Genomic DNA, 12730 nt, shown 5'->3' on the forward strand with positions numbered 1-12730 from the left:
CATAGTAGTTATTTACTGGTTATCACCAGACAATAACACCCTACATGTGTAGTATCCTGTCTTTTGCTGTTTTGGAAAGGTGGATTGGTACCACAGAGTATTTCTTGGTGGTGTTTAGAAACAAGAATACACACATTTGCTTTTAGATCACTTTCCTGCACTTTCAACTAAAAAAAATCAAAACTTTTTGGAAATTTTAGGTAGATTTGTTTTGCAGTGACAGGAGGTATAAGCCAATAACTGATATTTTCTGAAAATTAAAAGTCTTCTGAAAAAACAAGTGCCAAAATAGGGTCAGTGGCGAAAGGGTTAAAGTAGTAAGCATGTCATGTCCATTAATAAATAAATATAAACGTACACCTTACCACCATATTCTCATGGCTAAACTAAGTTCGAAAATACGTAACCTAATAGTTTATTTACTAGTTAGTTTAGTTAGTTTACTGCAACCTTCTCCTCACTGGCCTCCCCCACTCTCATCTCGCTCCTCTTCGTTCTGTTCTAAACGCAGCCGCTAGGCTTATCTTCCTTTCTCGCCGCTCCTCTTCTGTCTCCCCTCTCTACCAAGCCATTCACTGGCTCCCCTTCCCCTACAGAATCCTGTTCAAGCTCCTCACTCTCACATACAAGGCCCTCGCCAGCTCCACTGCTCCCTACATCTCCAACCTCATCTCTATTCACGCTCCATCCCGCCCTCTCTGATCTGCCAATGACCGCCGCCTCTCCTCCCCTCTGATTACCTCCTCCCACGCGCTAATCCAAGATTTCTCCCGCGCTGCCCCCCTCCACTGGAACAAGCTCCCTCCATCCATCAGAACATCCCCTACTCTGTCCAGGTTCAAACGGGCTCTAAAAACCCACCTCTTTCTCCAAGCCTTCCAGTCTCCCACTTAACTTCCTACCTTTTTCTGCCTCTCCCCTCCCCTGAATCTGCCTCCGTTCCCCCTTCTCTCCCTCTCACCCCTGTGTCTCTCGGTCTGTCTACCCCACCCCTTAGATTGTACGCTCCCTTGAGCAGGGCCTTCTCTCCTCCTGTTTCCTACACCTTTAACTCTACTCTCCAGCTACCTTTCCCCTCACCCCTCTGGGGGTCTCCCCGTCATCCGCACCCTCCCTCTTGGGCTCCGGCGCCTGCTGGTCTTCCCTCCCCCTTTCTCTAGCTGCGCTTTGAGCTTACTAAGTTACTGTGCTTATTGTTTACTGTACCGTGCTGTCCCACCTTGTATTGTACTTGTTTGTCCCTGTATGGCGCTACGGACACTGAGTGCGCCTTATAAGTAAAAATTAATAATAATATTTTGGCACTCAGAGATCAGGGGGCAAATGTATTAACTAGCGACTCTAGCAAATCGATGATATTCGGCAACTTTGCCTGCATGATTTAAAATGGCAATGTATTTAAAGGCAATTTTGAATCGCTGGTTAATACATTTACCCCCATATTTTTCTATTTATTTTATTCTATTTTATCGATCTCATGTCTATCTATGTTAGCAGCAGGGAGCAAGAGAGAGATTCACACACTAATACATTGGAAATGCAACTGTAGTAATCAGACAATGAGTACTCAAGGTTGACATAATTATAAGCATTATTTATTACTTACAGTTTATAAGTGTACTAATATCACTTGTGGATTACATTTAATTATATAAATACTCATTTAAATTATTGTTTTAGATAAATGATTGTCAAAACTGTCAGGTATGCTTGTTCAATCTACACAGTTTATACACATATATACACATATACATATAATTTTTAACATTACACACGTTTTGCTACTAATGGAATAGTGGAGAATAAATATATATGCCCAGATGCACTACTGGGTACATTAGTACCTCATTAATGTGTTAGTGACATTCTTATTGAGGTTTCCTTGTTTTATAAGCTCCTGTTGGATATATTTAGTAAGCAGCGATTCTCTGCACTTCCCCATCATTTTTTTTAAAACAGCAATTTTCTTAAAGACAAAACCCGATTGCCTTTAATAAAATTGTCACTTTTCAAAATGACGGCAAAGCATTGAGAATCGCTTAGTAAAATATACCCCTGCATGTCTGTACTTCCTATTTCTTATCTTCTAATATAGAATCCAGACGCTATTGTGAAGCATAGTTAACCTGTATGCCCAAAAGCATCAGGAAAATATTTATTGCTTTATTTTCCCATTCTAGACTTCCAGGAGCCATTAATCATCCCCCTTTCTGGATATTTGCTTGTACATTTTGTCTCTTGATCTGTATCTGACATGTAATGATGAAATTAACAAAATTAGATTTCTTTTTAATGTCTTTGCTGTATTTTCAGTTTGTCTTATCATTTATCTCTGCCAATCTCTCGAATCATAACCATATTCTAATGTTACTTTTTTAAACAATTTGTAGACCTGAACTTTTGAATACTACAAGAGAGGCCATGACCATTGAAAATACAAACTCAGGAGGTAATATGACGTTTGTATGTCATTTTCTTCTTAGATGTTGCAAGAAATAACCACTTTACTGTTATATCATTAATTTAAATCAGGAACTTAATTAGAATTACATTCTTTTTAAAAATAAGGTACAGTACCAGCTCTACAAAATATTCTTTGTAATCTCAGTATGTTATTTTCTACAGTATTTCTCATTTGCTTACTTTCAGTGAAAGAAGAATGGTATGCAAGAATAACAAAATTAAGAAAAAGCGTTGATCAGCTGTTTAGTAAAAAGTTTGGTAAGTGTGTTTGTTTTCCCCGTGTTTGAGAGATGAGTGTGTGATTTGTTTTACTCTGGTTTGACTTGAAAGCCTCAAAGTGTTGTATGCTTTAACTTGTACCTAGTAACTTAATCCATTAAATTCTGCTTATCAAGAAAGCCTATAATCTATTGAAAAAAAGTATTGATGCATCAGTTGTAGAATTTAATTTAAAAGGTATGTTTGAATGTTTTTTTCTTGAATCCTCTAACTAATTTGTGATTGATAATAAACATTGTATTCTGTTTTTGTCTAGAAACATTTTTGTATAGATATGAATATTAGGGATGTAGTGGATGACTAATGACTTGAACCTATTTCTTTTATTCTAGTACTTATATGGCATTTCACTGAAATCTGTGAATATTTGATATGTCTTCTGTTTGTAGCTGAAGCTTTGGGAAAAATAGAGCCCATGGCTGTACCATACCAGAAGTTTGAAGCTAACCCCACGGACATGTACGTTGAGGGGCTGCCTGACAACATCCCTTTTAGAAGCCCCTCCTGGTATGGCATTCCAAGACTGGAGAAGATTATTCAGGTTGGCAACCGGATCAGATTTGTAATTAAAAGGCAAGTTCTTTATTTCCTGATATGTTGGACAGCACGGTGGCTTAGGGCTTAGCACTTCTGCCTGACAGCACTGAGGTCATGATTTTGATTCCCGACCTTGGCATTATCTGTGTGGAGTTTGCATGATCTCTCTGTGTTTGCGTGTGTTTTCTCTGGGTGCTCCAGTTTCCTCCAAAAACATACTAGTAGGTTAATTAGCTGCTATTAAATTGACCCCAGTCTGTCTGTGTTTATGTATGTTAGGGAATTTAGACTGTAAGCTTCCGTGGGGCAGGGACTGATGTGAGTGAGTTCTCTGTACAGCGCTGCGGAATTAGTGACAATTCATAAATTTATTTAATAAATAGATGTATGTAACTCTTTTAGGTCTAAGACTATTCGATCTTTAAAATAGTTCTTAGGTAGGATTTGGGATATGTTTTGATAGTAATTTGGAAACATTTATATGTACTTCTCGTCACAGACCGAGATTGTTATATTGCCTGGATGTCTGATAGTTTCAAGTGTAGATATTTACAAGTCATCTACTTCAACATATCTCTAGGTCATTTGATCTCCCTATATTTAAAATTGTATGTATAACATACAGGGGGAGGTTATTATATACTGGCTGTGTCTTCCTCTTCCCATTAGAGAGCGTCATTCTGAGGTCCTGTAAGCCCCTGCTAGGCACTGGATTGGTACAAGAGGCTGTCCTGCAGAACGGCTGCCAATTCGTTGCTGGGCCCTTGCTGGATTAGTGTTTCTTTCCTCTCCCTGCACTTTCTCCCTGGTGGTGTCTCACTCATTGCGTGTGCAGACACCAGAATAGCCAGCCATTATTGGGCTACAGCTTCTCTTTTGTCTGTCCCTTGTCTTGTAAGGTAACGGGTTAGGGAGTTTATTGTTACCTTTACTCTGTGGGTCTCTTTGGCTGTATAGCAGGCTCACTTTCTGTGCTTGATTGTGTGCTGCTTGTTTTTGTCACTGTGTTGCTCAGTGTGGTTGTCCCTTCTGTGCATAACATTTCAGATATGGGATAAAACTTTAGGGTTAAGGCTGGGGTGATTTCTGTCATGAAGTTCACCTGTGCCGTTGTAACTCTAAATTGCCGTCCGGACGATCAGCCACGTACGCTTTGTGCACAGCTTACCAGTCTCCGGACTGCAAGCCGTAAGGCACCAGAGGGGTTTGCCCAATTCCGGGGAACCACCTGGGCTCGGGCTTGACTTGCCCAGTTGATGCGTTCTATATTAGTGGTCAGGCATTATCAAAATCCCTCTGCCTCTGTGGTGTGTAGTGTGGTTTATGCTCCTAGTCTGGCTGGACATGGAGTTGCGGTTTCTGTGGAACCAACATGGGTACGTGGTCTGGCGACTTAGGTACAAGGTTTGGTTTTCCATTTCCTCCTTCTTATGGAGGAGGTTGCATTCAGCTATGCTTCCCTCCTCCTGTAAGCGCAGGTGGGTACCCCTGCAGTGAAATGGGTCAGATTCTGACAGTTTTTCAGGAGGAGGGTAAGTAATTGTTGACTCTGAAATGGAGAACTCTTTTGTGATGGAAGAAGTTGCTCATGACTGTCAGGGAGTTGAGAATTTAATATGGGCTGTACGTCAGGTGTAGTTCCCTGAGTCTATGTAGCCCTCTCCTTTACCAGACAGGCAAAGAAATCTAGTAGTTTCCCTCTTTCTACCAGTTGGATGATCTATTCAGTGGGTCTTGGGCAGCACTGGTTCGTAAGTCCCAGATGTCCCGTCAAATACAGTCCTTTTTTCATATTTCCCTGAGGTTCTGGCGCACTCGGTGGTGACCCCACTGGTGGTTGCTATGGTTGTTTTATTCCCTCTTTCCACTGTTGCCACTCTTAACCACGGCGCATTCTGTTTGGTTGAGGTTGTCCTTAAGTTTATATTTAGTGGTGTCGGGTGCCTCTTAGTGGCTTGCCTTAGGTCACCGTTGGGTTTCACGGTAGTGTACAGTTCATCCGTTCAGTTAATCCTTTGTTATCCGACTGGCTGGGTTCTGACCTGTTTTCTTGGTGGAGCACATTCACAGAGCCACGGATTATTTTGGGGAAGGCAGCTCTGGGCGTTAGACAAATTGGGGCACAGATATCAGTTTGTGCGGTCACTACTCGTTGGACTCTCTAGTTGTCCAGCCAGCCGCTGTAAAGTCTAAAATAGTCTTTTGAAACACATTCTTTCTTTTTGGGGGTGTCAGCCTGACATCATCATTGATCAGGTAACGGGAAATAAAAGGTACCTTCTTCCTGTTATTGCTCCAAAGTCACAGAATGGACAGTTTCAGGTCCTCTCAATCTGCTTGACGTCCGGTGGCTAACTCAGTGGACAGGCAGTCAGGTTGTTGAGCATTCTGCCCCTCGAGGATCTACTGTGTTGGGAACTTGTGTCTTTCCTTTAAGGGATTGATGGTTCAGCTACCATGGAGGACAGGATACGGGGAGTTGTAAACCGGAGGTCCATGTATGTTTTCCTCAGTTATTTTTCCAGAAAGTAATTTTCCACAAGACTTCCCGTATGCCCATCTCGGCGACTGGCTCTGCGAGAATTCGTCTCCTCCCTAACTTATTCCAGAGTTTCCACAATCACAAAGGGGTTTAGGGTTTTGTTACACGTTCCACGTTCACGTTTAATGTACGGCAGTTTCCGGCTGTAATAATTTCTGAGTGGAACCGATCCCGCCTACTCTGCTGTTTTATCCTTCCCCTTCAGTATGTCAGTTGCTATTTTGGTGGCAGTAAGACAATATCAACAGGGTCGACCATTCTCAATTCGGTATTGCACCTTTGTAGCAACAGAAGCCAGCGTTCGTGGTTGGGGTGCCGTCTCTCTGCACACCTGGGTTTCAAGGGGCTTTGGGCTCTGAAAGAATCCAACCTTCCCTTCACTGTCATGGTTCTGCAAGCGGTGTTCCGCCATCTATATAGCGCGCTACATTTGCTGTGGGGACCGGAGTTGAACATACCATCGGACAATGTCACGGAGGTGCTGTACCTATATTCACGGAGGTGGCACCTAAATTTGTATAGCCATGGGGAGGACACACAGGCTTTTTCGGTAGGCCGAACCTCATGTTCAGCTGGTCATGCAAACCAATTTCTCAGCAACAAAACTTGGTGGAACCTCATAGTTTGTTCACATGTTTCATAACAAGAGATCCTTTGGCTGTCTCAGTAGAAGCCATGTCCATTATTTTGCGGTTCCACTTAATTTCCTATTCCAATCGGTAGCCATGCTTCTGGGGGTCTGAAAACATGTTATTAGAGTGTCCCTGTGATCTGGTGGCCCCAGGTTGCCCTTGGAAAGCTTGGTAGATCAACGTTATCTCCATGGTGGAAAGCTTGGTCGTGGCAGCAGTCTCTATGGCTAGACATGTTTAGCCATCATCTTTCGAGCATGGGGTTGTCTCAAACCATGCTTTGTATGTGTCTAGTCTGGTAGACATGTATCACCTGAGGTGGATAAAAAGTAATATCCTATCTTTTCTTTTGAGTTTCCAGGTTGCTTATGTTCATGCAGGTCGTTTGCGCCTGAGATTCAGAGGTTGGAGCTTTTTTAGTTTTAAAAATGGTGTTGACTACTTTACAGCATTCCTCCTACAAATGGTGTATTTAATGGTTTCCTACTTGGGAAACAGGTTCTGTTCTTAGTCATCTCGTTGGTTATAAGAGTTCTGAGCTTGTAGTCATATTTTGCAAATCTTCTCCTTTAATTGTTCTGGAGGTTCAGGCAGTTATTTGACCTAGGCTTTCTTCCCTAAGGTGGTGTTATAATTCTGTATAGGGGGGTTTGCCAGCATGTTTCGGTAATTCTTCCGGCTCACTCTGAGAGTTCTGTGTGTGCTTCCTGGGCGGGTGGCCAATAGTTCTCTTCTTCACAAGTTTACTCGGTTGTCTGGTTTTATGTGTTTGCATCTAAGGATGCCAGTATTGGCAGAGCGGTGCTTCGCACTGTTTCTTGTGAGCTCCCCCGCCCATAACTGCGGCTTTGGGATGTCCCCGGTGTCCCCAATTGGATGTGGGGGAAATTAGGATTTTTATACTTACGTAAAATCCGTTTCTCCAAGTCCATTGGGCGACACCGTGTGCCCATCCTTGACGCTCTGATTCCTTTCTTTCTCTCTATTGTCTCCTTTCCTTAAAGGCATGGTTAAGCTTAAACTGAGGCTTAAACAGGAAGTGGGGTATAGAAGGGGAGAGGAGCTAGAGCTAGCTAACAACTTTCTCAAAGTGCCACACGACTGTCTCACCTACTCTATACCTCAATGTCCCCAGAGTCCCCCAATGGACTAGGAGAAATGGATTTTAAGTAAGTATAAAAATCCTATTTTTTCTGCATACTGGCAAAGATACCCCGCTGTTGAGTGTCTCCGCAAACCATTCCTGAGGCACATTGCTGAGAATTGAATCTCTCCCTTATTTACAAATATTCAAAGAAATCATAAACAATTGCTGGTGACACTCTGCTCGTCTGGAAGCCTTTTGTCATTCAAATAGTTACACAGCATTCACGGTAGCGTGAAATATGGGGCATGCTCTATGTAACAACAAGAAAACAGGACAGGATGTTAGAAAAGGCTTTTTTTACAAAAAGTATTTCTTTAGGAGCAATGTACTTTTAAATTGTTAATGATCTACTGTACACAATACTTACATTTAAAACATACTTTCAGAAATCATATGCACTTAAAAAAAAATGTAACCATATATTCAGAAATAAACATATACATACACTATAGTAACTTTAAATACAGTAATGTTTGAAACTGGATTTGTTTTTAAAACCTAACTCCCAAGGTTGGTGGAAGGGCACTAGATAGCATTCACTCCCTGCCCTCTCAGGCGCTACACACCATCAAACCCCACTAACCTTCCTCCCCCTCTCTGCCACTTCTTAACCTGTGTGGAGGAAGGGTGAGATGGTGGGAGGCCGTAAAAGGGCTGCTTGTGATGCATCTGCTGCCCCACATTTACTGACACTGATGAGCAGCATCACATCACAAGCACCAGGGCGCCTCCAGTTAAATTAGATAGTTAAATACCCCCCTCTTCCCCTTGGTCAGCCCACAAAGAAGGGGGTGTGTTTAATTTAAATCTCCTGGGAGGCAGGGGCTCAGTGCGGTTGTGACGGGAAAAATGAAAACACTAAAGGGCTGTTACAGAGTTGGCCCAAAAATGGGCCTAATTTACATTTTAAAAAAGTATATATATAAAAATGACATATTTATATGCTGAACCATATGCATCTTAAGATCTGTGTAGCCAGGTTTACACCAGAAACAGGCAATTAAGTGCCACTCATTCAAGAAACATATTCGCTATTAAGCATTAATAAAACTTAAAACAGCAGAAACAACTCCCCTTCTCGTGTAACACAAAACACAAAATTAAACATTATTTGCTTACACACGCACACAACAGCATAATGGGCCTGATTCAAGGCACGTATCTGCTGATGTGCATATCACACGCAAAGTCACTCTGGGCCATACGCAACTAAACATAGGAATGTTCACTGCATCTATGTACGCAAAGGACACTTACTACAGCCTACATTTTCTTGAAGTGAACAGTGATTAATGTACAGTAAGGGAGTGCCAAACTCGAGCCACGCAGCCACTTCCGAATCAAGCTTTGTTTTTAAGTCCTGAGTACTAGTGAGGACAGTCTTGTATGCATGCTATAACCTGTGTGTACATCTGTAAAAATTTATTTTATGCCCAGTAGGTATTAAGATCATCTTAATAGGTTTCATGGGGAAAAAAATGTAAAAAACGAATTTTATTTTTTTTTAATTGTTTTGTCAGTAATGCTTATATTATTAACAGGTAACATTAATTCAGTACTTTTTTCTGTGTGTTCTTTTGAGAATGTATATTCCACATAAGCGTTGGACGTATCCTGCAGTGTCTTGTGTAGTAGAGCAGAGCAGACCTACACCCGAATTCATCAGCACACGTATCTTTAGATCCGTTCCTACTGGTGAATTCAGGAGTATGCAGAGCCAATTTACGTGGGAACAGAGTGTGAAAGTTTGCTGCCATTAGATGTGTAACTTTATATTTTTCTCTATTTTTGCTGTAGTATGGGTCTATTAGTGTATGTATAATCTGATACTCAATAAGGCAAGGCTTTGGACATTTTAATTTGTGTTGCTATCTTCATTTCCATTAGTGTTTTTTTGCTGTTCTCTTTCCAGACCAGAGCTGCTCACACAGACAAATTCAGAAGTTGTTCAAAACAGAACAAATGCAGGAGGTATATATGACGAGTCATAGTTGTCTGTGTCTCTTCTTTCTCAGTATGGTCACCTGTACTCAGTGATAATACATTGCAATATGTTATATAAAAATGCTGCACACGTTGTTGTGTCTTTGTTTTCTAGCAAAAGAAGACTGGAATGTCAGAATTACTAAATTAAGGAAACAAGTTGAGGAAATCTTTAATGCAAAGTTTGGTAAGCTGTGAGTTTTTTATTATTATTATTATTATTATTATTATTATTACTAATAGTAATAACCTGTTGTTTACTTTATGTTTAACTGTAGCTGCTCAGCGATACAGTTTCTCTATTGTCCATGCGCCTGGATTATTGTGTTCAGCATATGGATTAACAAGCCAGTTTCAAATGCTGTTTGTGCTTTTTTTAATTCCTGTATATCCAATCTCTAAAATAGTGTAAGAAATTGTTTGCAGAAGTATCTACAACCAAATCACTCTTCCATTTACAGCCTGTGGTAACTGCATTGTCTATTGAAGCAGTGTGCAACCTGTGTGTCAGACCCCCAAGAGGGGTCCCAGAATCTGTTTTTGGGGTTACCTGATCATCAGATATGCAATACATTTCATTGGGAACTGCCTCTTTTGGTGCATCAGAACAATGGCACACTGAACACTTGCAGACCAGGAATAATGAAAACATGTATCTATTCATTACATAGAAAAAATATTTCTAACAACACATTTTGTTTATATAGGTCAGTATGTTTTCTGAAATGATCTGGCACACATTCACATATTCCGGAAATGTGTAGTAGTGATTGTGTGGATAACCTTTTACTCAGATATTATGCCTTGCTAGAAAAATAGTACACCAAATGCTACAAAAGCCTTCTATTGATTGCTGCATACATGTTTACTATTGAACATGCTTAGCTTTTCATTTTATCTCTATATGCAAAATATCATAAAATGAGAAAACATGTACTAAAACAAGCAATAATAGTAAACAAATATATCAAAGGTTTAACTGTGTGAATATCCAGAAGACATACAGAGCCATGTGCAGTATATATTGTCCAATTGTGAAGCGCCACAGAATTTGCTGGCAGTTTATAAATAAATGTTGATGATGATATATAGGAACTCACAAGTATCTTGGAAAGTAATTCTATAATTTTCATGAAATGGTTTCTGTAGTAGTGATCTCCTTTCGTCATCTTGTATAGTGAAATGGTAAGGCTATTTACCAGGTTAAAATGACTTTATCATTCCTGTATTTTAGCACAAGCATTAGGACTCTCAGAAGCAGTGAAAGTCCCTTACCCAGTGTTTGAGTCTAATCCAGAGTTCCTGTACGTGGAAGGCTTACCAGAAGGAATTCCATTCCGAAGCCCCACATGGTTTGGGATTCCTCGGCTGGAAAGGATTGTAAGAGGAGGTTCCAAAATCAAATTTGTTGTTAAAAAGTAAGATAAAAGTTTATTTACCATTTTGTGACCTCATATTTAAATTGTATTCAAAGTTATTGAATCGCTGCTAGATCAAAATAATTTTATTTGAAAAATATGAATTGGTTTAACTATTTCAGTACAAGTGTATGTTGTTTACATTTTTAGAGTGTCAACTGTTTACATTATCTATATACATAATGTTGGTAATACTTTGCATATAAATACAAATCACATAATGATTTTAAATTCTTCAAATACTATAAAAAAAAAATGAGAAATAGTGAATCCTATCTTTTCCTGCCGTGGTAGCCTGTTTTCTCATGTCCTTATCTTTAAGTAACATGGTAGAACACAATGCTTTAAAAATAAATGTCGAGAAGTGTCAATTTGTTGCTAATATTTAATTGCCAAACATATTCTTTCCTAATAGGCCTCAACTTGTGACACCTCATCTACCTCCTGAGCTTGTCGATAAAATAAATGTTGAAGGTAATAAATTACTTTAATGGATTTTACTTTTTTCTTATTTCAACAGGATTTGTCCATATAAAAAAAAAATAACATTTCTTTGAAAAATGGAATATAATGTACAAATAGTTTAGCAGCCACCTTTATTAAATGCTTTAAATGTCTGATGCTGGCTACAAACTATACAATCCAGTAGCCAATTTGATCACTTGTAAAGTGCAAGAATTCTGTGCCCATCTCCTTTCCTCCTTCCTAGGGAGCCAGTGACCTTAGTCATGCGCTAAAAAGAGCTAGGAACTCACACAGACAAATGTAGTGATATGGGGATTTAATTTGCTTGACACAAACAATGAGGAGTTCAGCCACTAGATGGCACATTAGTATTTAGTGGGAAGCACTAAACCTGCTGTCTTGATAACAAATAATTACACAAAAACGTTTTATGTTTAAAATGTCCTAGGAGTTATCCAGGAGTAAGCAAATTGATATAGAAAAGAGAAAAAAAAACTAAACAAACATATATTGCATTAATGTATCATTCATTTGAATCATTAAAAATCTCCGTATGAACTCTTATGATGTCAGCCGGTTACACAAAGAAGGTTGGGTTGAAAATGTTGTAAATCTTGCATTCCACCGATGTGCAAATTTGCAGGATAAAGTTACGATATCAGCAACTCTGGTGGGATCTGAAATGTTGCAACATGCAATACTTGAACAGATGAACATATACATTTATATTAGTGTAGTATAAATAAATGCCACATAGCATTGTTAGATTTACAAGACTAACAACGTAGATAAAACATGTGTAATCCTTTTAAAAAAATGCATATTTGCTACTTCTTGACAACCTTTACACAATAAATAAATAAATATATATATATATATATATATATATATATATATATATATATATATATATATAATGCTGTACTTCACTGTTGTTACATGTCATCCTACTTTAATTCAGGGCATGCTTTTTGGCTCTATTTGCTTGAGCTGATGCGTTCTCTGATGATGCTTATGCTGCAGATACTAGGTAACATTTCTCATTTGTAGCCTTACAGAATTCAGACAAAGAGCAGAGTCCAGCAGATACGTCTGCAGAGGTTGCAGATGAAGGTAAGCCTGCTGAGATGTAGTCTTTATTCTTCTCCTGCCATGCGTTTCATTGTTTATCATTATTTTATGATTATTTGGTAGGACACATATTTCTACATCTTCTTAATCTCTCTATACAAAGCAGATTTCTGCTCTTCAGTGCAACATCTCT

At 39.5% G+C, this 12730-nt stretch overlaps 1 protein-coding gene across 3 annotated transcripts in view; it reads left to right on the plus strand.

Annotated features, from left to right (window-relative positions):
• The window catches only part of GTF2I (general transcription factor IIi), a 76435-nt gene that overhangs the window by 36555 nt on the left and 27150 nt on the right, over positions 1 to 12730 (plus strand). For all 3 annotated transcript variants that reach the window (XM_075194995.1, XM_075194994.1, XM_075194996.1), the window contains exons 14-21: positions 2391 to 2449; positions 2650 to 2721; positions 3132 to 3315; positions 9513 to 9571; positions 9699 to 9770; positions 10818 to 11001; positions 11417 to 11475; positions 12517 to 12579. In XM_075194995.1, coding sequence (XP_075051096.1) covers positions 2391 to 2449; positions 2650 to 2721; positions 3132 to 3315; positions 9513 to 9571; positions 9699 to 9770; positions 10818 to 11001; positions 11417 to 11475; positions 12517 to 12579 — 752 coding nt within the window. The remainder of the gene's footprint in view (positions 1 to 2390; positions 2450 to 2649; positions 2722 to 3131; positions 3316 to 9512; positions 9572 to 9698; positions 9771 to 10817; positions 11002 to 11416; positions 11476 to 12516; positions 12580 to 12730) is intronic.

The sequence above is a fragment of the Mixophyes fleayi genome, chromosome 2 (assembly GCF_038048845.1).
Source record: "Mixophyes fleayi isolate aMixFle1 chromosome 2, aMixFle1.hap1, whole genome shotgun sequence".
Taxonomy (NCBI): domain Eukaryota; kingdom Metazoa; phylum Chordata; class Amphibia; order Anura; family Limnodynastidae; genus Mixophyes; species Mixophyes fleayi.